The following is a 26,353-nucleotide window of genomic DNA, read 5'->3' as shown; positions in this document are numbered from 1 at the left end:
GAAGCAGAAGGTTCATGGCTGCCTTATCCTCCATGAATTTGCCTTCATTTGCCTTTCAAAACCCATCCAGGTTTGGTGGTGTGACATAAATTTCAAAGTGCACAAAAACCAATTATGCGTCATCATTCAAAATTTAGGAAATATTCCCTGGAAAAAAAAGAATCTCTTTATTTGAGTTCATAGAACCATCTGGAAGCCATCTTGACTCTCTTAATGACCCCAGATATTTTCTCTGCAGTAGAAGGAAGTTTAGTTTGCAAAATCCTTCAAATAAATCCTGCAAATAGATGAACTTCTTACATGAATACGGGAGGCCTGCGACCATGGTTCCTGCCTCTGCTCCTTCTTGCAACAGAGCACTGGGGATCCTGAATTGGCTAGGATCACCTATGTGACTGATCTAGGGAGGAGAAAGCAGCAGCTTTGCTGGGTGGAATGCAGTGGGAGAGTTAGGAAAGAATTATACCAAAGTACCAGGAACGGCCTGGGGAACGGGAGGGTAATATAACATCTGGGATCAAAGCAAGCTAAACATCTGTGCAATCTCTTTTTGAGGGGGAAATTATAACCTGCTGAAATCTTTTATTTCCAACCCTAAAACTGAAACTGGAGAACATTTGGCATAGGTAAAGGTACAGGGACCTCTGACCATTAAGTCCAGTCGCAGGCAACTCTGGGGTTGCGGCGCTCATCTCATTTTACTGGCCGATAGAGCCGATATTTGTCCACAGACAGTTTTTCTGGGTCATGTGGCCAGCATGACTAAGCCGCTTCTGGCGAACCAGAGCAGCGCACAGAAACGCCGTTTACCTTCCCGCTGGAGCGGTATCTATTTATCGACTTGCACTTTGACGTGCTTTCGAACTGCTAGGTTGGCAGGAGCAGGGACCGAGAAACGGGAGCTCACCCCGTTGCGGGGATTCAAACCGCCAACCTTCTGATCGGCAAGCCCTAGGCTCAGTGGTTTAACCCACAGCGCCACCCACGTGGCATAGCCCTGCCTAAAAACAAAACAAGCATTATTGGTTAGTTACTGCATACTGAGCCTGTTATCTAAGTCTTTGTTCTAGATGAGGGTTGTGAGAACCTGTTCCTCCATATTTTGCTGGATTCCAGCTCCCACCAGCCTCAGAACAATAGTCAAGGATGCTGAGAGTTGCAGCCAACAGCCCGGGATGCTGGGAGTTGTAGTCAATGGTCAGTGACGATGGGAGTTGTAGTACAGCAAACATCTGGAGGGTCAGAAGCTCCTCCCTTCTGACCTAGGGTGATCTGAGCAGCAAACTATCCTACATATTACACTGCTTAATCAAGAGAGAGAGAGTTGATTCCGGTTGTCTGATATGACACTGTTTTTCACTAGACTATAAAGCTGGTGTCAAAAGATGAAGTTGCATGCTGCTTTGCTTGAGAGGAGATGGGCAAGTATTTCTTGAGTATTTCTTGTTCTTAAAGCCATCTAAAAAGCGGCTGCTTTTGAAATAAACCACTTCCTCCGATTCGCAGAAAATAAGTAAGGCCTACTGAGAAAACCGGTGCATGAATCTTGCATAAACGTAACACTTGCGAAGAGGATGAGTTTCGGAATAAGAACATTTCAGAGCAAGTGGTGTCACTGCAGGCAAGAGATCTCTCTCCAGTGTAAAGTGAAACCCTGACTTGTATAACGGGAGAGGTGGCCACCTTGCTAAACTTTAACATTGCTAAACTTCAAGGGTCAATTTCTTGACCAAGCATAAGAAAAGAAGAGCCTGCTGGATCAAGCTAAAGGGAGCCCATCTAGTCCAGCAGCTAGTTCTCAGAGCGGCCAACCACATGATTATTGGAAGCCCGCAACAGGTATTCAAGGTATTCACAACTGGTATTCAGAAGAATTGCTGCTTCCGACTGCGGAGAGCAGAGCAGAGTTATCATAGCCATCTATAGCCTGCTCCTCCATGAATTGTGTCTAATCCTCTTCTAAAGCCATTTAAACTTATAGGTTAAAATTAAGGTTAAAATTACAGAATGGTAGAGTTGGCAGGGACCCCAAGGGTCATCTATTCCAACCCCCTGCAATGCAAGAAACACAGCTAAATCATACACCGCATGGATGGCCATCCAACCTCTGCTCTAAAACCTCCAAGGGAGAAGAGTCTGCAACTAGGGCTGGACAATATCAAGATTTCAACCAGCTAAACACGGTGATATAGCAGTACATCATGATGTCTGAAATAAGGAGAAAGGAGGAAATAAGGTGTGGAGAAGCAGCCAAGATACATCGCCCAACCTTAGAATCAGCCCCACACCTGGGGGGCACCGACACTCGCATGAGGTACCAGGGTACCATGCTGGTACCATTGCTCCTGCTGCCGCTATTGTGGAGGCAGGAGGAATGAGCGGTGATCCCAGGCTGTGAGGCATGAAGCTGCCGCTAAATAGCCTTTGACAGCCCTCTCCTCCTCCATGAATTTGTGCAACCCTCTTCTAAATCCAGACAGGTTGGTGGGCATCCCTGCTTCTTGTGTTACGTTAAATTTCATTTAATCACATCATGCAGCACTGCTGTTTTCAGAGAGAGAAAGTCCTGGCAGGTTAAAACGAAAAAGAAAAAAAACCCAGAAAAAAAATCCCAGCCCAGCAGTTTGAAAGGCGGGAGGGGGTTAAACTACAAAGAGGGCAGTTTTCAAGATGCTGCCATAGCAACAGTGCTGGCATTCCTGGGGAAGGAGGGGGGACACACATGTTACTCTGCCAATTGGAATCTGCTTCACAGCTACGGAGAGGCTGTTTCATTGGTAAAGGAGGTTGATGGTTCCTCAAATCAGGGAGCCGCATTTTCTGCCCCCCCCCAAGGCAATCTGTTAATCTTGCAACCTGCAGTCCACTTGAGACCAAGCCATTCGCTTCCAAAAAAAGAAGTTCATCTCTGCCCAGTTGTCTGTTCCTGCCAGGGGACAGCCAAAGGACTCTGGGAAGCTGATGAACACGGCATGCTGAAAGGACGCACTTCCCCTATTCCACTGTCCTCCATCCTTGATATTCAGAGATAGGTGGCAAAAGCTCTGCTCTTATTTCCTTCAAGGAATCTAGAAGGGGAGAACATAGCTGAGATGAAACCTCTTACTTGTTCTGGTGAAAAGTAGATAAACAAAGTCCTGCTCTCAATGTGGTGCAATGGGTCAGTGAGCCTAGCTGTTAACCAGAAGGTTGGTGGTTCGAGACCACCCAGGAGTGGCAATGGGCAGAATTTGTGTATTGCAGGGGGATGACCCTTGGGTCCCTTCCTACTCTACAATTCTATGAGTCTATGTCGTTAGGTACAAGCCTTCAGTGCTGCGATTTTCCCCTCAGAGATAAGTGTCTCAGTGACCCTACTAGGGATCAATTGCTTCCAGAGGGCTGCTCCTGTTATTCCCTTGCAAGGGTGGGGGTGGGTGAAAACAGAAAGGAGAGTTTTGTGGCAGCTTTAAAAGGTTATCAGATTTATTGTGAGTATTTATTAACAGTTTTGCGGGTCACAGAGACCACCGTGCCTTGCATTTGACTAACTCCAGAAGGAGTGTCGCCCAGCAGCTTCAAACGCAGATGGAGGACTGTTGTGTTCACACCCTGCCCGGAGGAGGGGGGGGGCTTCCTAACACTGCCTGCTGCCCACCGCAAGAAACAAAATGTACTACTTTTGTTGTACCAAAGCCGGGCTCTGCTGGATCAGGCCAAAGGCCCACCTAGACCACCCTCCTGTTCTCACAGAGGCCAAACAGATACCCCAAAACGAAGCCCTCAAACAAGACCTGGACAAGAGCAACACCCCTCTCCCCACTTGGGATTCCCACAGCTGAGGTAGAACATCACCACTCCCTCTGAAGACTTTCTGTTCACATGACATCCTAATACAAGGTGGCCATGTGTCCTTCTTTAGGGAAGGCTGTCTCCTTTTACAAGAGACGTCTGGTCCAAATTTTAAAGACAAAGGACTTTAAGAAGGGGGTTGTCAAGGGGCCCTGAGGATACCACAGTATCCAGTCTCCAACATAGGAGAGCCAGCACCTTCTGAGGCTGCCCATTCCACCATCAAACAGCTCTTGCTGCCAGAATGTTCTTCCTTATGCTTAATGGGCAAGTTGTCCATCAATGGTAAACATCTGGAGAGCAGGCTGAGCAGAAACACCTGGTCACAGCCGCTGCGGTGTGGAAGGAGCAACCCCCCCCCACTGCAGCTCGGAGGCCAAAGAGGGACGGACACACCTCTGTCTTTTCCTTTCAACTTGTGGCCGAAATGGTTGCAGGTTTTGTACTATAAAAGCAGCATCCAGAAAATATGAGTCAGCTAGGGGTAGGGGTGGAGGTGGAGGAGTATTTTTCAGGAAGATCAAGGAGCCTAAAAAAGCTTCCTGTCCCACTCAGCTGCCTCTAATGTCATAAGACCTTTTCCTCCTTCACAAACTGTGTCTGTTAATTAAGTCGGCAGTTCTCAGTTAATGAGAGCTGCATATCTGGGCCTCCTGGGAGTACATGCGGTTGGCTGCACTGGAAAGGAACAAGATGAAGGAGGGGAAGAGTGGCTGGATCTTTCTAAGCTTCAGACAGACAGACAGACAGACAGACAGACAGACACACACACACACACACACGGTTATTGGTACTGTTCCAACTAACAGCAAACATGGGTGGTTGAGCACTGACACAACTAAAGCGAAGAACAGGGCCATTTTGGAAAGGAAGGTTTAAGTGGGTCCATGTTAAATCCCAAACTGAACTGAAATTCACCCACCCACGCAGCACGTTCCTCACTTCCTGTGAAATTCCAAGCCCCTTGTATTACTCGCCGCAAGATCACCAGCAACTAGTATTCTGAGGCAGTGGAAGTAGAGGATAAAAAGAACCTGGATGAACCCAAAAGCAGCCCATCAGGTCTAACATCCTCTTCTGACATCCGCCAACCAGATGCAGAATGGGAAGCCTGTGAGCAGAACTCAACCATGAGAGTCAGCAGCCCCACTGCGCCAGAAATGCCCACTGCAGGGCCGACACTGGCAGGTGGAAATATTCTTCTAACCTATTTTTGGACAGAGAAACTCAGCCTCTCATTTAAACAGGCGAAACCAGGCATTTCAGGCTTCATGGCTTAACTTTGCAGGAGGCACACTTTGGCACTTGGCTAATATGTTTGCACCTTTGCGGGGCTGGCAATTTAAATCACTTCATTCCAGAATCAAGGATGTGGGAGAAAGAGAAGCTGGAGGATTAATAATATGCCATCATCAGTGTACACAAGAGAAGTCTACCCTTTTCTGATTCCAAAGCCGATGTGCCTGATCTGATCTGAGAGGATCATGACCCAGAGTAGATCAACCACCCACTTCAGAAATCCACAGTCCAGCTGATTCCCATACAAGGGTCTGGGGTTTCAAAACATAGTCAAAAGTTTTACTTATGGGGTGGGGCCTGCGGATTAAGTGCCGCCCCATGTGTTGTGCATTCAGATGATGCACAAGCCACTTGCCTCAAGTACCCCCTTCTGCACTGGCTTTTCCATCCCCCTTGGAGTCCGAGGACCAGGAGTATGGTGGCAGATTCGTAAGTGAAGGTCCCTTCATGATAACCACAGCCACATCTCCTCACAGCCATGTCCCTTTCTAAAGTTATATAACCTTCTAAGATCATACAATAACCTTACAATTATACTTTTAATAATAATAATGATTAGGGATGCATTAAAGATTTCCCTGTGTTGCTTTTCAGTTCTTTCTACTTAATTATCTGTGCTCATGCATGGGCAAATGATTTGGAGTGCTCCAGTATCTTCTTTCGGAGTGCCTTAAAATTCTGTTTTCAGTGTTCCTAAATGCTGAGTGTTGGAGCACACAGGACAAGTCCTCTGAATTCTTCCCACCCGCCTTCTCCAGAGGGACCTTAGAATCAATTGTATGATTTTATTACTCATTTTCATATTGAAAAGGGCACATTCTTGCAGCCCAGGAACATAGGATGGCTCCAATCATCCAAACACAGTTCAACCATGCAAGTCTAACTCGGAAGTTGGAAGAAGCGATTCTCACAACCCATAAAACCAGAACAGTGAATCTGAGGCCCTCCAGATGTTGCTAAACTGCAACCACCCACAATTTTTATGATACCCCTTCCTCACCTCAAAAAAGACTCTTGTCCTTATAATTCTCAATAAAGGACTGAATCAAATACAGATATAGGAAACTGCATAATACAGAGTCACATCATTGGTCCATCTTGTTCAGTACTGTCTACACTCTCCAGGCTTTTAGATAGTGGCCTCTCCCAGCCCTACCTGAAGATGCCACTGGGGATTGAACCTGTGGCCTTCTGCATGCACGGGCGGATGCTCTATCCCTGAGCCAAACCCAAATCCGCAACATTTTGAAGAGCAGTGTTGAAAGGCGTCTGCTGCCCAATTTTGTAATCGGACACAAGCTTGCTTCCTTGACACACTCACACAAGCATAGCTTTTCAGAGCTGAACTGTCAAATAGTAAGGGTAAATGTAAAGGACCCCTGGACAGTTAAGTCCAGTCGAAGGCGACTATGGGGTTGCAGCGCTCATCTCGCTTTCAGGCTGAGGGAGCCAGCATTTGTCCACAGACAGCTTTCCAGGTCATGTGGCCAGCATGACTAAGCCGCTTCTGGTGCAACGGAACACCGTGATGGAACCAGAGAGCACAGAAACTCTGTTTACCTTCCTACTGCAGCAGTACCTATTTTTCTACTTGCACTGGCTGCTTTCGAACTGCTAGGGTGGCAGGAGCTGGGACAGAGCAATGGGAGCTCACTCTGTTGTGGGGATTCGAACCGCTGACCTTCTGATCGGCAAGCCCGGGAGGCTCAGTGGTTTAGACCACAGCGCCACCTGCGTCCTTTTTTTTGGCCAAAAAGTAACAGCAGTTAGATTCCCATAAAGTAGGTTTACACATACTGAGGTTTTGGACAGTGTGCGATTTTTACCGCAATTGGATCCATATGGCTGACGGCAAGCCCAGTGTGAAATCCAGGCACCTTTCCAAGTTTTGCTTGTGAAATTCATATGGGAAAAGAAATCAGGAAGGGGGATTAATGGTTTCAGCACCTGAATATGTATGCAGCACATAACTTGGAGGTGCAGCAATCAAGGTAAAAAAGCTTCAAACAGTCACCCTATCCCACCCAGTCCCATCTTTGTTGGCTAACAGCTGGTCTCCAAATTCCCTTCAACTTTCCCAGATTTAGAACCTCAAATACTTTACACTGGAAGGAAGTGGAGGGCATTTTTGTTTAGGGAAAACGTGAGTAAGAGGTGAGTAAGTGACAGAATTTCAAAGAGGAATAGACAAAATTAATGGATAAAAGGGCTATCGAAGGCTACTAGCCACAATGGCTATGCTCTGTCTCTGCATTTGGGAGGCAGCAATGCTTCTGAATACCAGTTGCTGGAAACTGCAGGAAGGGAGAGAGATCTTGTGCTCAGGTCCTGTTTGCTGGTTTTCCACTGAGGCCACTGTGAGAAGCTGGCCTAGATGGGCAATTGGCCTGATCCAGCAGCTAAACTCTCCGTAAGTTCTCAACCCACAGATTGGAATTGGGACCCCACAGAAGCAAAACATGTGCTCACAGCTGCTGCCAGCCTTCAAATTTGACCCTACATCGCAACAAGAACTCTCCCTCTCTTCTTCACCCCATGAAGCGCATCCTTTTATATCACCAGCTGTTAAAACATCATAATAATTTGCATTACAATTCAGCTACGGGTCTTTCCCCCTTGGGCGCATGCCGGCAAATTACTAAAAAACGTCACCCATCGATGCATCAGAAGATCATATGATATCTCTCTCTAGGGAGCAGAAATAAACGAAAGCGTAAACTTTTGTTTTGGGAAGGCTGCAGCAGTATTGAAACTTGCCAAGATAGACCCCGTCTGTGTGTTTGTGTGGGTCCCTACAACAGGGTATACAAACTATTCTGCAGCATTTAGGAATCCAGGGAACAACTGAAGATCAGTACCAGAGCACCTGCTTTGCAGAAGGCCCCAGGTACAATCCCCGATTGATTCTACAGATGGAGTAGGGAATGTCTCCTGCTTGAAAAGCTAATGCCAGTCAGTGTAGAACAGCGCTGGTCTAAGGTATAAGTTGTTGTTGTTTAGTCGTTTAGTCGTGTCCGACTCTTCGTGACCCCATGGACCAGAGCACGCCAGGCACTCCTGTCTTCCACTGCCTCCCGCAGTTTGGTCAGACTCATGTTGGTAGCTTCGAGAACACTGTCCTACCATCTCGTCTTCTGTCATCCCCTTCTCCTTGTGCCCTCCATCTTTCCCAACATCAGGGTCTTTTCCAGGGAGTCTTCTCTTCTCATGAGGCGGCCAAAGTATTGGAGCCTCAGCTTCACGATATAAGTTAGTCATGCCCATTAATTTCATTAGACCTACTCTAAGTAGGATTATCATTGCACATCCTTTGAGACTCCTAGGTCTTTGTTTACTCCCTGCACACTGTCCTATTGATCCCAAAGAGCATCAATATCAACCCCTTTGGGGAAGCCCACAGTAAGCCATAGTGAACACAAAGCACCATTTGCCAGTATTCAGACATTAACAAGGAACCCCAGCTAGTTGAAAAAGGAAGGTCAGTCTTCCAAGCACTTCCTTGCATCCACAGCAGAGAAGGAGAAGATGGTAGACTGTGCTAGCTGTGAGTTTGGGGCATATAACACTAAAGAAAGCCATGGTGGTTATATACCTATTTATTTATTTATTGCATTTATGCATCACCATCTTCTCCAAGGAGTTCAAGGTTCTCCTCCTCCTCATTTATTACCTGCAACAACAACCTTGTGAGGTAGGTTAGGCTGAGAGGCAGTGATTGGCTGAAGAGCACACCCAATAAGCTTCATAGCCAAGTAGGGATTTGAACCGTGGTCTTCTAGGTCCTAGTTTGGCACTCTATCCACTACACTGACTATGAGTTTCACTGACTTCCCTGCCTTCTTCAAGGCGCATGATGTGGAGAACGAGTCAGTATTCTAATTTGAAATGTAGAACAGCATCCCAAACATGCCTACCCCATTTAATATGGACATTTGTGTGTCTCTGAGAGAGCTGGAGACTTCCAAGAGTGTTTGTGTAATGCTGGATCCAGTTAAACCCATGTCTCATGTTGATCCATAGATAGATAAATAGATAGACAGACAGAGAGATATAGAAGGAAATTTGGATATTTGAGGGCGAGCAGAACAACAAAAAAGCAGATTTTTTAAAACCAAACCAACAAAGCCATATTTTCACAGACCGCACCAGACCCCAAAATCCTCCCCCCTTAAAAAACAAAAAGAAGTCTCTAGGTAGGTTTTTTAAAAAACAACAACCAAAAAAACAAAAGTTAACAAGAGTCCCCCACAGAAATAAATACATGAATGCATGGTGGTAGGTGGGGAAAGAAAGAAAAAAGTGAAAATATTTGCAAAGAATGCTGACCCATTAAAAGCAGACAAAGGCACTTGTTCAACTAGGGGAATGAATAATTTAACTGGAACTCATGCATCCATTAAATTTACACAATTTTTGCAAGCCTTCCCCCACCCTCCCCAAGTTCTTTCATTTGTACTCTGTGGCTTCGACCATTACTAAGCATGCCACATTTAGAAATGTTGCAGCAATACCAAGGCCTAAATCTTGCTCCAAGGGATAAACGCTGGCTGGTGGCTCCTCCATACAAACAGCGTATTCCCTGTATACAGAAAGCTAGCAAGCCAGGGACAAGGGCACAAAATCTGGAAAGAGGGAAGTGTACCAATCGCCAGATGGAGAGATTCGGCAGGCACATCTGGCCCACAGTCCTGATGTTCTCCAGCCTTGGTCTAGAGCAGTGCGCTTCAGCCTTGGGCCCCAGGTGGGCTACAGTTCCCATCATCCCCAATCAGCTTAGCCAATGGTTAGTGACGATGGGAGTTGTAGTTCAACAGCATCTGGGGACTCAAGCTTGAAGAACACTGCTTTAGTGTTCCGCAGTTCCACAGGCATCCACAGTGGAGGGTGATGGGTGAAGGAATCAGGGTATGTCCTAGATTGCAATCCACACTCTGCTCACTTTCCAGGAACCCTTGAAAGCAAAGGCCTTTTAAATTCTTTACAGAGCTGAGAGCATCTATTTTTCAATATATGCGGGAGCAGTAAATTATACATGCTACCAGTATGCACTTTTGAAATTCATCTGCTAGAACGACAGATTCAGTTGGGAGCTATAGAGAGAGACGTCTTCCTTTGCTTAACGCAGAGAGAAATCCATTTTCTTGACGGAGGTTCTTGAAAGAGTTGCTTACCCTCCGATCCAAATTAATTCTCCATCAACCAAATGGATGTGTGATATTGTGCTTATAGGACACCATCAATATTTAATATCATCAATAAAGCTCCATACATATATATATATATATATATATATATATACACACACACACACATACACGTTTTTGTTTAGTGCACCTGTCGGCTGGGGACAGTTTTCCATGCTAAGAGGTTTTTTTTTAAAAAAATCATCATAATTCATGGGATAACTAGGGAAGAAAAATTAAGGTTATGATCCAGCCAGAGCTTAGCACTAACAAGTCCCAGATATTTCAACAGAACAGTTCATAAAGCATCTGTTTGGGATCTTCTATCGAAATTGGTGAGATAAAAAAAAAGGCTCAAAGTTTTGCTTGGATTTCTGTCAGAATGAGCCTCTCAACAGGAACAATCTGTGAGTTTGAGGCTGATAGAAATCTCTGGATCTCTTCCAGACAGCCTGTTTATTGAACATTAATCCTGATTTAAATTGCAGAGAGCGTCTACAAACATCTGAGAACCTAAGAAGAGCCTGCTGGATCAGGCCAGTGGCCCATCTAGTCCGGCATCCTCTTCTCACAGTGGCCAACCAGATGACTCAGTTTGAAACCCTCAACCAGAACACAAGCACAAGAGCACCCTCCCCTCCTATGGTTTCCAGCAACTTGCATTCAGAAGCATTGCTGCCATACTGTTTTCCCAGGGAATTCCCACACTTTCTGGAGCATTTTCCTGTCACCTTACTGCAAAAGAGACTAATTTTTAAATTGATTTTTGGAAGCGGGTTTAATCACACACGAGCACCAAATCCATTTTAATTTTGCAACCTGAATTTATTGGGAGGCAATTGTCAACGCTTTGCTGGTGAGAATCAGTCCCAAAGTGTCCAATATTGTGATCAGGGTGAGACGGCTCCTCCAGCTTCAGCCTTGCATTTAACAGCTTGCCTGGTAGTCGCAGAGGAATGGTAAGTTCAATGGGCTGGCTCCTTCTATGGCTAGTACAAGCAGGCTGGCCAAGGGACTGGTCACTCTGTCGCCCACACACTTGGTATGAGGTGGATCCTGCATGCTCCACCAGCCTTGCTAAGCGGTCAGCCATCTGTATTTCTGTGCTACTAGTTTCCTAACAAACTATCAAATTAACTATACAGGCTAGTAAATTTAGTAGGGATATTTGCAAGACTGGCCCAACGCCCACTCTTCCACTCATCCAGAATTCCAGCCTGATTTGGGATAATTTCAAAAATTAATTCCACAGTTAGACATCGTGCCATTCACTGTGGCTCCCAGCTCATGTGCATCTTTACCCTGGAGCACACATGTGCACTCATATACCATGGATGCTTTAGTTTAGGGAAAAGGTAAGAGGAGGCATGATAGACAGTCTACAAAATTATGCATGGCACAGAGAAAGTGGACAGAGAAATTTTTTTCCCTCCCCCTCTCTTAATACCCAAACTCACAGACATCCTATGAAGCTGAATGTTGAGAAGATTCAAGACAAATGAAATAAAGGACTTCTTCACAGGTGGGAGTGAAGGCCAACAACTTGGATGGCCTTAAAAGATTAGAGAAATTTATGGAGGATAAGTCTATCTGATGGCCACTAGCCATGATGTCTGTGTTCTCCTTCCACTACTGGAAGTTGTGTGCCTCTAAATAAAAGTTGCTGAGAATCACAAGTGGGGAGAGTGTTGCTCTTGTTCTCAGGTCGTCCTTGCAGGCTTCCCATTGAGGCATCTGATTGGTTGCTATGAGAATAGAATGCTGGACTAAATAATAATAATAATAATAATAATAATAATATATTATTTATACCCCACCCATCTGGCTGGGCTTCCCCAGCCACTCTGGGCGGCTTCCAACCAAATATTAAAAACAAGACAGCATCAGACATTGAAAACTTCCCTAAACAGGGCTACATTCAGTTGTCTTTTAGAAGTAAAATACTTGCTTATTGCCTTGACAACTGCTAGGAGGGCATTCCACAGGGTGAGCGCCACTACCGAGAAGGCTCGCTGCCTGGTTCCCTTTAGCTCGGCTTCTTGCAGCGAGGGAACTGCCAGAAGGCCCTCGGCGCTGGACCTCAGTGTCCAGGTAGAACGATGGGGGTGGAGACGCTCCTTCAGGTATACTGGACAGAGGCCGTTTAGGGCTTTAAAGCACCAACACTTTGAATTGTGCTCAGAAATGTACTGGGAGCCAATGAAGATCTTTCAGGATCTTTCATAGTCCACTGGCCTGATCCAAAAAGGCTCTTCTTATGTTCACTGGGCATGGGCAGGCAATCCTGCTCGACCACCTTCAGGTTTTAGTCTATGCCTTATTTCAGAGTTGTAGCTTCCACAGCCATTGATAAAACACCACTCCAAAAGAATCTCAAGCCAGCCTCACTAAACAGGCATGTCAAGAGTTGCTTCTGGTGCATTGAATAAAACTTGCCTTCATATTTACAAGCAACGTGGGGGGCGCTGTGGGTTAAACCAAAGAGCCTAGGGCTTGCCGATCAGAAGGTCGGCGGTTCGAAACTCCGCAACAGGGTGAGCTCCCGTCGTTCAGTCCCTGATCCTGCCAACCTAGCAGTTCGAAAGCACGTCCAAGTGCAAATAGATAACTAGGTACCGCTCCAGCGGGAAGGTAAACGGCATTTCCGTGCGCTGTTCTGGTTCGCCAGAAGCGGCTTAAGTCATGCTGGCCACATGACCCAGAAGCTGTACGCTGGCTCCATCGGCCAATAAAGCGAGATGAGCGCCGCAACCCCAGAGTCGGCCACGACTGGACCTAATGGTCAGGGGTCTCTTTACCTTTATGTATTGTAAATTGAGTGAGCTCCCCCCCCCAACCCCCACAAATAGTGTTTAAAAAAAAATTGTCCTGGAGAGCAGGTTATTTCCTAGAGGTAATTCCTTCCATTACACTCTGTGGAAAAGAGCAACCACACTTTTTTTTTGCCTTGTAAAGTTATTTTCCGCCCCCAGCTCCCTGCCGAGATGTTTCATCATATCTTCCTATTGCAGCTATAGAAAATGTAACCAAACTACATATTGTGTGCAGTTTTCATTGTCCATGTATAAAATCAAGGATGTTTTGCCTCCCTTCACAATGCACAGTGCTGGTTCAAAGGCTCTCCAAACTGACCGCTCTCCCCTATGCGGAAGGCTTTCTAGATGCCAGGACAGGCCTTCCAGCTGCCACCCTTGAAACCTAGTTGACATACTGCATATGAAATGGAGAAGTTGCTCTGGGTGGGTGGGAAATATCCTGGCACGAGTGCATTCCTGTGAGTAGCAATTGCTAGGAATCACAAGGTGGAGCGTCAAGTTGCTGTTGCACTCAGGTCTTGCTTGCAGGCTTCCCACTGGGGCATCTGGTTGGCCAGTATGAAAACAGGATGCTGGACTTTGATGGACCCCCTTTGAGCTAACCCAAACACAAGGCTCTTTTGGTGCTCTTCCAAGTAAGGTAAAGCAACCCCTGACCGTTAGGTCCAGTCGTGACCGACTCTGGGGTTGCGGCGCTCATCTTGCTTTATTGGCCGAGGGAGCCGGCACACAGCTTCCAGGTCATGTGGCCAGCATGACTGAGCCACTTCTGGTGAACCAGAGCAGAGTGCGAAAATACCGTTTACCTTCCCACCAGAGCGGTACCTATTTATCTACTTGCACTCTGACGTGCTTTCGAACTGCTAGGTTGGCAGGAGCTGGGACCAAACAACAGGAGCTCACCCTGTCGCAGGAATTCGAACCGCCGACCTAGGCTCAGTGGTTTAGACCACGGCACCACCCGTGTCCCGTGTTACAAGTAGCAAGCGGCAATTACAAGGCCTTTGCACACGTTGACCTGGAACACAGGAATCTGCCTTATACCAAATCAGGCAACCTAGCCCAGGGTTGTCCACTCTGACTGGCAGCAGCTCTCTCTCTCTCTCGTGTTTTCAAGCACAGGTCTTTCTCAGCTCTAACTGGAGATGTCAAGGATCGAACCCAAGACCTTGGGCATGCAAGGCAGATGTCCTACCACTGAGCAATGACCCATCTGGTGTCTTTTCTAAACCACTGAAGCAAGCAAAAGCAGTTCTGAGAATCAGTTCAGATTTGTAACTAAATGCCTCAGAAACACTTAAGCCCAGAGTGCTAATGCATATTGGCAGGGTAAAAATCCATAACTCACACATCTTCCGTGAGTGTTTCTGCCTGGCGAGGATGTGTCATTGAACCCTGATAACTAATGCCTCCTGCTTCCTGGACATAGTTCCTGGACATTAATGCCTCCTGCTTCCTGGGCATGCAATTAACTGCAGAAACCAGCCTACTGTGCTGGAGTAAAATTGGCATATGTAGCTTGGCCCATTTTTGCCTCTGGCCCTGCCCACCACTGAGATGGGCTCCAAGAAAGTTACTTAGAATGGAATGTGGTCCTCAAGTCATAAAAATCGCCCCAACCCCTGATCTCACTTGCATTGTCTTCCTACAGCACTCCCCAAAAAAGATATTTTGCCCCCAAATAAGCCTACCCATTCCAATGATGTGTCTATTACTACTGTGGCCCTTGGAAGGTTGCATGTAAGGGGATACGGCCCTCAGGACAAAAAGGGTTTCCTAATCCTGGGCAAGAATATTATGTCACTGTGGAGCGGAGCCAGGTGGAGACACAACACTCATATTCTCTCTCTCTCTGGAGTAACCCAGTTGTGAAGAACCAGAGTACAGTGGTACCTTGGGTTACATACGCTTCAGGTTACAGACTCCGCTAACCCAGAAATGGTACCTCGGGTTAAGAACTTTGCTTCAGGTTGAGAACAGAAATCGTGCTCCCGCAGCACGGCAGCAGCAGGAGGCCCCATTAGCTAAAGTGGTGCTTCAGGTTAAGAACAGTTTCAGGTTAAGAACGGACCTCCAGAACGAATTAAGTTCTTAACCGGAGGTATCACTGTACTCAAAAACTGGCATGCCAGGGATGACAATGAAAAGGAATTCAGTGCCACCAGGGGCGGGGAGGGGGGGCAGAACACGGAAGGGCTGTGGCTCGGTGGTAGAGTATCTGCTCTGCAGATTCAATCCCCAATGTTCTCAATCCTAGGTTCAATCCCCAATGGTATCTTCAGGCAGGGCTGGGACAGCAGTGCTAGAAACTCAGATATATTAGCTAGGCGCCAAATGGCTCCTTAAACCAGTCGCCAAAACGGAATGCCTAGGTGCCAAATTGGGGCCAGAAGTCTCAAAAGTCGTATTTTTCAAAACAACTTTTTGTTTTCCTGAAATCCATTCTGATTGTGCAGATAAAATGTCACAGATGGAATTCTACAGGATGGGGTGTTGTTTGTGTGTGGAAACAGTCAGGACCCAATGATCCCCAGGCATGCACCTCCAGATGGTGGTGCCCTGGCATCTTCACTTGGTCACAAGCGGCCGACAGCCAGGTGCGGAACGCACCTGGTGCCTGGCAAATTTTGAACACTGTGGGGGAGACTCCCTGCCAGAAACCCTCAGAAAGCTACTGGCAGTCAGTGTAGACAATACTGAGCTACATGGACCAAGGGTTTGACTCAAGCCAGCTTCTTATTTATAACATCCCATCACTTAAAACCATGAAGACTAGAATCTTACTTTATATTTAGGGGACAGACCACAGCTCAGTGGTAGAGCATCTGCTTTGCATGCAGAAGGCCCCTGGTTTATGCCCCAATTGCATCTCCAGGGAGGTCAGAGCAAAACACCCTGCCCCAAACCCCAGAGAGCCACTGCCAGTCAGTGCAGACAATACTGAGCTGGATGGACGAGTGGGCTGACTCAGGCTAAGGCAGCTCACTGTGTTCCTGTTTAATTGAGCTCTTTATATGGAATAACGAGGACTAGAACCCTACTTTATTTGAAAGGAAATGTGGCATCTGCTTTCCATACAATGTAGAAAATATTGAGCTAGACAAACCAATGGTCTCATGGGATATAAGACAGCCTCCTGTGTTCCTAGTTTGAAAACCAGAGCCCTATCCAACACAACTGAAGCTAAAAAACCTTTTATAGGCACAGCAAAAAGGAGACACACAGAAAAATATGTACTAATCCAAGCCTAGCCCTGCCTGCACAGTAAAAAGAAATTTCTATTGTATGCGGCAAGTCAAAACCAGATTTGTGTTAAATCTGTCGAAAAACAAATATTAACTGCAGATTAAGGTCAAACTTGGATGGTTGATCCAGGACAGCCATATGGTATCCTTCAGCATGCAGCAGTGTAAAAAAACGGGGGTGGGGGGGGAATACGAAGGGGACCCTGACAAACCATATACTGTACAACATACTGTATAGGAGTTATATTTAAATTGACTGGGGAGGAAATATGCCAACAATTCCATTTGGAAATTCCCCAGCAATACTTGGCTTTTGATCACAGGAAAAGAAAGGGTTAATTTTGGGATGTGTTGAAAGCTTGTGGATAATAAAAGGTATGCAAAAATGCTTATCCATCTGCCTAAGTGTGTGCTTAATTACTTTGGGCTGCAGCCAGTACAACCTTTCAGAGCAGACGCACTGAAAACAATGAATATTGCTCAATTCAATCCATTAATTTCAGTGGGCCTACTCTGTGTAGGACTGAATTGGGTACAACCTGTTGTTTTTGTTTTCATTTATAAAAATTGCAGTGTAAATGAGGTACTAATGAAGCCTCTAGCATGGGCCTCTATGGAAAGACAAACTCTTTTCTTTCCAACCATGTTTGCAACAGGACAATGTACAATATAAACGATGAAGGAGACTTAAAAAACACAACAACCCCCGTATAAAAAGCCATTCCCTAATGTTGTCATGAGCCCAGAGTCCAGCAGCGAACTAAGAGATGCAGAGTCAGAGGCTGCAGAGTCAGAATTATGCTCTTAAAAAAAAGAAAAAGATGCAGCACAAAAAGAAAACTGATCAGGAAGGAGGAAGAAATGTGCAAACTCAGATCCAAGTTCTCAGTTAACCAGTCCTTCTGTTGACCAACTGGAGCTGAGACGTTCAAGAAGGTCTGAATACAGTGGTAGAGCTTCATGCTCCTGCACCGGGGTGGGGTGGGGCGGGCACACATCCTGGGGGCGTGGCACCCAGTGCGGGCGGGGGGTCATCCGCGATGGCACCCCACCGGGATCACGCTGCCGGGGCAGGGCGCTCCCCCCTTCCTCCGCTAGTGTCTGAATGGCCTCCAGCATCCAGCAACAATGGAGACACAGAATCAAAAGATGAAGCCAATATGAGGACATGAGGGACCAAGGCCAGATGGACCAGATCCCACAGTATGAAGGTCCATACAGTGGATGCTCGGGTTGCGAACGTAATCCATATGGGATGCACATTTGCAACCCGCAGCATCCGCAACCCGCAGCGGCGCGTCTGCGCATGCATGGGTTGCGATTCGGCGCTTCTGTGCATGCGTGACCGCCGAAACCCGGAAGTAACCCCTTCCAGTACTTCCAGGTTTCGGCGGTTCATATCCAGAAAAAACACAACCTGAAGTGTCTGTAACCCAAGGTATAGACTGTAAGTCAGGATCCTCATGCATGTTAGTAAGTGCAGTGTGGCGGTGGAACAGACTCCCTCCAGAGGTAGTGGACTCTCCTTCCTTGGAGATTTTAAAGTACAGTGGTACCTCGAGTTACAAATATCTCAGATTACTAACACTTCAGATTACAAACTCTGCTAACCTAGAAGAGTTACCTCGAGTTGAGAACTTTGTCCCAGGATGAGAACGAAAATCGCGTGCCGGTGGCGCAAGAGCAGCAGCAAGAGGCCCCATTAGCAAAAGCTAATTTTCAGGTTAAGAACGGACCTCCGGAACGAATTAAGTTCGTAACTAGAGGTACCACTGTAGAGGTTGGATGGTCATCTGTCATGTATGATCTATTTGAGACTCCTGCATTGCAGGGGGTGGTCTAGATGACTCTTGGGATCCCTTTCAACCCTACAGTTCTACGATTCTCTTATCCCTGGACCTGAGGAACTGGGGTCCTCCTAACCTACCCTCAGCAGTCCAACTCTGCAGGGAACGCTCCCAGAAGGAGGCCAAGGAACACCTAACATGCACCCGCCTGCAAGCAGGATGGGGTGGATTGGCCCTTTAAGGACCCTGGTTCTATAAAAGGGGGTGGAGCCTAGGAAAAGCAGCGGGGAGGAAGAGGAGCATCAAAAGGCCACAGCGTTCTCCAACCTTTGTTGGAGGAAGTTGCTCACTGCCTGATGACTGCGACACTAGTCCTACAGGCTCCCCTGCAAGAACGGAACAGGACAAATGCACACAAAATCTGAGGGTGGACAGGAAATATCAGAGGGGGGAAGAGATCAGATCTTTGCAGGAAACCGCAAGTTCAGGCACTAAGCTGACATGACTTCTCCACTCCACATTTTGCTGATGTTTAACCTGAATGCACTGGAGAATCCATCACCAGCAAGACAAGAGATGCCTAACCCTCTGGACTGATTCCTTCCAAAGCTTTTCCCCAACCTTCAGGCTGTTTCCCTCCCTCAAGGCTGGGGATGTAAGACAATAGCTTCTGTTCTGGGAAGCTAAAAATGATCAAGGGGACGGAGGGACTGCCCTGAGAGGAAAGGCTGGCACATTTGGCACTGTTCAGTTTAGAGAAAAGGTGAGTAAGTGGCAACATGACAGGTAAGACGTTTATAAAATTATGCATGGAGTGGAGAAAAGTTTTCCTCCCTCTCTCATAACTCTGGGACTCTTGCACAGCCAGGGAAGCTGAACATTGGAACATTCAGACCAGACAAAGGGAAGGACTTCTTCATGCAGAGAATAGTGAAATTCGCTCCCACAGGAAGCAGTGATGCCCATCAACCTTGATGGCTTTAAAAGAGGCCTGCATGGTTGGAGCCTGTTTTGGGGCTTCTCATTGGGGGCATCAGGCTGGTCACTGTGACAACAGGATGCTGGCCTGATCCAGCAGTGCTCTTCTTATGCTCACCCAGAAGCTTTCGTGGGTGCTAACAGCATCGCATATTAACGCCCTGACACCAGGAGCACAAATCATAATTAATGGACAACAAAAAAGGATGCTAGAAGGGGGGTCATTATCATCTTGCCTCCTTGAACTTTCTCCAGTTAACACTCCTAAAGTAAACAGACCGTTGGCTTTATGAAAAATGCTTTTAAAAATCCTGAAGATCTGTATGAGGATCATATCAATGTACACACCTGTCTTGCTTTCCAACAAAAAGTAACTAAATGGTGCTTTGTAGTTTGTATTTTCACAAACTTCCTGAGATTTTCTTCTCCAGAGGATTTAGATGAACAAAAGCATTCTTTGTCAGATTATTCTTTTGCAGAGCAAATCCTTAAATAACCTGATCCTGAGGTGCACTAGTGGTTCACAAAGCAAAGAAGAAATATTTTTACAGTTTTTACTTGTGCAGGGAAAGGTAGAACAGGGTTGTTGTGCAGTTCAGCGTGTGCAAAGAGAAAATGAAAACTGTGCATTTAATTTTATCCCAACACTGTGTAGAAGAGTAGAGGAAATGACTCCTGCAACCTGAAGAAATTTTACACACTGGACTGTGCCATTTACATGAGGAGAGGAACATCTCGTGATGAATCACCCCACTTGGCCTCAACAGATGTGTCCTACACATTTTTACTCTTTTTTAAGCAGTCATAAGGACCAGAAACTTGGATCAAACAAAACATCACATTAAAATGCATGATTTCATCTCAGCTCATACTTGTTTTATTTGTACATAGAAACTGTGTGCGTAGTAGTTATTGTGGGATCAGCTACAGAAAACAGGGAAACAGAACAATGAGAACATCCATGGTGTATCGACGTAAGTGCTATTATGCGGATTTGTTCTCCTTTCTCTCACTAACCCTCATTTTTCTAAAGATGAAAATGCAGCATGACCTACAAACTGTTCCTACCCCCCAGGCTTTCTTCCCTCCCTCTCCCCCGCTTTCATTTGTGGGTTGATTTATTTTTTAAACACTAGCCCTGCACCACCACCATCTTTACCCAAGTGAAACCTCGGAGTTAATTACAGCTTGCCCATTAAGGCACAAACCATTTTAATGTTGCCCCAGTACCTCAGAGAAGCTTAGGGTGGGGTGCAGCGCAGGGCCATCGTCTCCACACTTTGGTAAACCAAAGGCATTAAAAGAAGCAACCCCACCCCCAAATAAAACTACCCCAGCTAAGAGATCTAAGGAGCAACAAACATGCCCTTAAGGGACATTAATACTCCCTTTGCTTGAATGGGAATGAGCATACCCTGCCCCCAACAGATCAGTTTCTCCAGGGCTTGGTTTTTCCAGATAAAAGGAAAATATTTCAGAACTGGGGAGGGGGGGAGGGGGAGAGTGTCTCACATCATTTTGCTCACCCATTTCCTAAACAGATGGAAGTTCAAGGCATTTTTTCATAAGACTGTGCTATTACAATCATCATCATCATTCTGTTGAGATCATCAGAGGGGGCCCTTTTGACCACTCCACCATCCTATGAAGCTCGGGGGATGGGGTGGCCCAGGAGAGGGCATTCTCTGGGGCAGCCACTAAGATGCGGAATTCCCTCCCCACAGAGGTACATCTGGCACCTTCATTATGCAGTTTCCATTGCATGCTGAAGATGCACCTCTTTGACATGCTCTTTGGCACCTGGTATCACTCTCTAATATATAAAATCATAAGGATCTTGTCATGCTGCAGTTCGCTTACCCACAGACAGGTGGAACTGCAAACTACATAGCGTGATGAGCTGCTGGGCCATCTGGCAGCCCTGGCAAGGCATGGAGAAGAAATGGGTTCTGAAGGACAGAGATGCAGGGCCCAGACAAAGTGAGGAGGAGAGAAATTCTGTGGGGAGGAAAACTGAGACAGGGAAGGGGGTTGGTATGTGGAACGAATGGGGGAGGGGCACCCTCTTCTTGCTTACATATCCACTTTCTTGTGGTTTTCCAAGGAGGCATCTGGTTCGTCACCAGATTAATAGGCCTTCAGTCTGGTTCATTCATATTATTAAATGATATATTTAATCAGCCAGTCCTGAGGGTCGCCAGCCACCCCTGCAGTGTAGGCAAACTAAATGGATTGTAGGCTATAGTTTTCAAAGAAGAACTGGAGATGTACAGTGCCAACGGAGTTCTGGAGAGAGAAACCATTTTCTCCTACTGCACTTGAGGCAAAAGAAAACATGTCCACCTAAAACAAAAACACAGCTTACGCAGACCATTCTTGCAAGATCTCAAAACCCTTCAAATCAGGGCCACAAGGAACATGAGAAGAGTCCGGTTGCTGAATCAGGCCAAAGGAGGCCCATCTAGTCCAGCATCTTGTTCTCACAGTGGCCAATGAGATGTCCCAATGGGAAACTCTCAAGTAGGACATCAATGCAATAGTTGTTGCTCAGACTGCATTTGAGGATGGAAGCTCCATTCTTAGCTGGCATGGCTAAGAAGATCCCTGCAAGTCAGAGCAAGCAGGATAGGAGTTCAATAGCAACACTCTCCCCACTTACGATTCTCAGGAACTGGTGTTCAGAGACCATACAGCCTCGGACAGTGGAAGAAGAACATAGCCATTGTTGCAAGCAGCCACTAATAGTCTAAATAGGCCCCACACGCCTTTCATCAAACCCCACCAAATCTAAGAGGCCCTGATTCAAAAGGAAAATGTATTCCACACTATCAACAATATTTAGAAATGGGTTAAGAGATGACCTTTATGCTAGAATCCTTCCTAGACTGTACCCACTACAGTTTGTGGGAATCCCATCTTCGAATGATCCTCCACACTAAGTCCCTGCATGCAGAAAATGGGAATGAGAGGAATCCACTGCACCCTCCCTCCTGAACCAGTCTTCTACATGCAGGAAGCACGTTTGCAAGAAGTTTGCAAGACAAAAACCAGACACTGAATAAGCCTGCTTCAACACACACCCCCCCAAACAACAACTGAGCTCCTATCAATGTGAGAACTGTAATTTAAACACATCAAGACTAATTCACAGGGAATTTCCTAGGGATTATTACTGGCTAGAGAAGCTGGTGGCCCAAAGGCTCAGCCAAGGGCTGTTAACCCAAGATGGTAATTGAGCCCAGAGAAAAGCCCCCTCTTCCAAGATAACTGCTCCTTGACCCCCTCCCCTGCACCTTAATACTGCGGAGCCAGTCTTTCCAGCAGGAGACATAAGCCAAGCTGGTCAGTCCATCCTTCCGTTTACCAAATCTCTGAACAAACCCAGCAGAGGCCTAAATATTATTGTTACTGATTACATTCATGAATCATTCCCCATGAGACATCGCAAAGCAATTTTCAATGGAATAATACACGTAAAACAGCTGGGGGGGGGGGGAGAAAGAACTGGTGGGTGGGTGGGTGTCTCTCTCTCGCGCGCTCTGTCTCCTGTCAGGGATTCTCAAACTTTCACCTCCTTTCCAACTCTACGGTTATATGAGTCTATGACTAGGTTATTTTTTGTGTGTGTGTGTGTGTGTGTGTGTGTATCAAATTCTAAAGCATATATAGACCACTTAACATCTCAAAAATCTATTAAAGCAATGACTTAGATATTATATATAAAACCTGCTGCCCATTTACCTGAGGGTAACCTAATAAATAAATTGCACAAGGTTTGGGAGACTTTCCCCTCATGAACAACATTCTGGACTGAGGGAATGAATGCAGTGCTGGAGTTAGGTTATTGTAGGTGATTCCCCTGCACAGGGCGCTGAACCAAGGGAGCATGTAATAAAATAATAATAATAATAATAATGCCTATTTTTATACAGACACATACTCAAAGTTAGGCCTCAATCAGATGGGTGATTGCATTGCTGCACATGCGCAGAATGGAAGGTGAGAGGGTGAAGGGCCTGAAATTAAGAAATATTTAGGGGGGCGCCAAATTTTGTCCTTGCTCAGGGTGTCATATTAACAAAGTCTGCCCTTGGCATATGCCACTGATGGGCACGGCCAGAGGTAAGAAGCACGCAGGGAGTTGCCAGGCATATGCATGTCAGAGAAGTCACTCAAGCAACGCAGTCCAGAGAGAAAAGTCTGGATAACACTCAACTGAGCAACCTGAACAAAAAGAACACATAAATTTGAAGAGAGAGGGTTTGGCTCTCCTAGTTCTGGCCTTGTGCAGAGCAGAGAGACATTCAACCATGTGGAGGGAAAACTCCCTCAGAATGGCACATGCTACTCTTGACAAACATCCTGCCACTCTGCCTGGCTGCCATGCAACACCTACACACCTCTCTTAGCTAGTAGACTACCTCCTCTGCCCTCCCCCCCTCAAAAAAAAGAAGATGCTTGACAAAGAATTTCCCCTTTCGGGAGGAATTCTTAGGGTTGTTTTCTGTTCCTCAGCTATTTTTGTTGTTGTTCTGTGGGTTGCAGTGTTTTGACTTCAAGGGCATCATCTCTCACACCTGAGCATAAGAAATTGGAGGGATGAGATGAGGGACAAAGACAGCAGTGGCAACAACAGCAACAGCTTCCTTTCTAGAAAACACCCTTGCATACAAAAAAAGCATGAAAAGAGGGTTCTGGTAGCCGCCACTTCCTGCCTCCCTCAGTTCCCCGCAGCGAGCTAAGGGTGGAGGACGTTTCTGGAGATTTGAATATGTCAAGACTTGAGAGGCCTGCAAGAGGTTTTTGACTCAGGAAAGTTACCAGGCCAGAGAATAACCACACTTAAAATGAGCCAGTAACAATAGCTGAAATCGGTACCCGGTTCAGAAGCAGAATAAAATAATCATAATACAAATACAGGATTACAATTTCCAGAAGCTTCTAAGGCCACTGAGGTGGTAAATTAAACTTTGGGAAGAATTTATGAGGTCAGACCATTGGTCCATCCACCTCAGTATTTTCTACACCGCGAGTTGGAACCTCAGGTCTGTATGTGGCCCTCAGGACTCACCCTAGGCCATGCGTGCCATAAAGGAAATCTGCTTGCAAAAATGTACATAATGCGGAAATTGCATACATAAAATGAGTACAGTATATCAGGCGAACACTAAAATATGCAGAACTGGCACGGTTATAGATGCCATATTAATAATATTCATTCCACATTTATCAATCAATCTTCTAGTGTGGTAGCACCTACACTTCGGAACTCCCTGCCTCTTGACATCAGGCAGGTGCCTTCCCTATACAGGCGTACATTTCCAAATTTGCACTTTCCAGAACTTTATGATCACTGAAGCAAAGACATCTTTTGAAATTTGCATTTATACAAATTTTGTAACCAATGTTTACAGAAATGCATATATTGGGGGAAAGTGTGCATGAAAATGAAGTTATTAGTGAAAATAACAGTTAAAAATGAACTATATTACAGAAGTTGGCTAAAAAATGGGCACATTAGTCCAAATCTGCGCCAAAATACTGTTGAATTTTCATGATTATTTAAAACAAATAAATAAATTGCTGCAAAGTATGAATAACTGAATTTAAGACTGGGAAAATGAACCAAACCATATTTGACAATTCTTCCATCCCTAATTATTAGCAAGCCCCCTCCCACATGAAACAGAAGCACAAGGAGTCACTCCTTCAGTGAAGTGGCCACAACACTATGGAACTCCCTCCCACTTGAAGTCAGACAGGAACTGTCCCTGCCAAGTTTCAGCCTTCGAGTTTAAAACAGTTTTGATTCCTGGAGGCACCAATTTGCACCAATGACTGCTACTTTGATGGTTTTAGTTTATGTTTGTATTTGGAGACCCAGATGGCAAAAAGCAGCATATACTGGTAAATATTTAAAATAACTAAATAAACATAATTCCTATCATCCCCAGCTGGCACTGTTGAAGAAGGGCAGCCAGATGACTCGACACAGGCAAGAGAGTCCTGCATTGCAGGGGGTTGGACTAGATGATCCTCGTGGTCCCTTCCAACTCTGCAATCCTATGATTTAATGACTGCACTGTTACCTGAGGTTCCGCCCTGACACAGTCACAAACGAGGAAGGACCGATTACCTTTTTAAAGATCCACGTTGGTAATAGCCAACGACAGCTCAGGAAACAGAACGACATTTGACCAGAACTCTTAAAAGCTGTTGCAGAAACAAAGGCAAAACCGGTGCAGGATCTGAACTCGGTTCCACGTGTCACTTCAGGGAGGATCTTGCCTCGCTGATCCGTTCAGAGTAGAGAAGCAAGCAGGCAAAGATGCAGTTTCAACTGATGATAGCTGCCAAGAACCAGGCACTTAGCAGGTGCCTCTGCTTCCACTGCTAGCATCAAGATCAAGGCATGCCAAAAAGCCAACGGCAGTTGCTGCAAGACAGATGCGGTGCAGAATGGCCACACCAAGCTGAATTTAAACACGTTTCAGTGTTTAAGACCATGCATGTGAAGAATGTCTTATTCACTACGAAACCTGTAATGTCACCAACAAATATCAGTAAGGTGTCAAAGAGGAAATGAATGGTGCAACGGAAAAACCACCCTGCCTGCCGTCAAGCATTTATCATTATTGATTCAACACCGTTAATTCTCAAAACTGCTTGAAGGAGCACACTGAAGGCGCTGTCAGACAACCGGAAGTGGGCAGTATGTGTAAGAAATTAGTTTAAAATGTAAAGGCTGCTATGAGCTTATTCTCTGGCCTTGTCAGGTTTATCAGCCTTGTGGCGATGAGTAGCTCTGGTATGTTGTGGCTTCAGGTAGGATGTAACGGACTGATTCCATGGCCCTGATGGCAGTAGAATTATCAACTGCTGTCAAGTTAGGCTGTCCGTTGCATCTCTCCACAATTCAGGGCTCTGGGCCTTCCTTGCTTCCAATCAGGAAAAGTCCCCAGAATAGTGACTCATGCAGAGAGAGAGAGAGACACTGGAGGTTTAGCTTTTCTGAAGGTGAGTAATTCTGATCTTTATAATTAGGGCCAGCACTGGGGGAACTGGATCAGGAGGATCTACCGAACCTCAAGAGATGTCTCTTCCAGGGGAGGATCCCAGTGATGTCTTGAGTGAGAGAGCAGGCAAGTAGTCGGGATCTCCCTTCTAATGCACCCTCAGATATGCCCATTCCAGCAGGGCCAAGAGCACACATG

General features: G+C 46.0%; 1 protein-coding gene across 15 annotated transcripts in view; it reads right to left on the bottom strand.

Moving 5' to 3' along the window:
- Positions 1-26,353, bottom strand: part of FNBP1 (formin binding protein 1) — a 120,571-nt gene that overhangs the window by 83,472 nt on the left and 10,746 nt on the right. For 4 of the 15 annotated variants that reach the window (XM_080989822.1, XM_080989815.1, XM_080989825.1 and 1 more), the window contains exon 1: positions 25,276-25,423. The exons of 1 other annotated variant lie outside the window; for it this stretch is intronic. In XM_080989822.1, coding sequence (XP_080845948.1) covers positions 25,276-25,332 — 57 coding nt within the window. In that variant the 5' untranslated portion in view covers positions 25,333-25,423. Of the gene's footprint in view, positions 1-25,275; positions 25,427-26,353 lie in introns of those variants that run through there. 10 more of the 15 variants (XM_080989821.1, XM_080989828.1, XM_080989816.1 and 7 more) reach the window with 7 other exon arrangements.

Source organism: Podarcis pityusensis, assembly GCF_964106645.2.
Source record: "Podarcis pityusensis genome assembly, chromosome: Z".
Classification (NCBI taxonomy): Eukaryota; Metazoa; Chordata; class Lepidosauria; order Squamata; family Lacertidae; genus Podarcis; species Podarcis pityusensis.
This window is presented reverse-complemented; position numbering and strand designations above follow the sequence as displayed.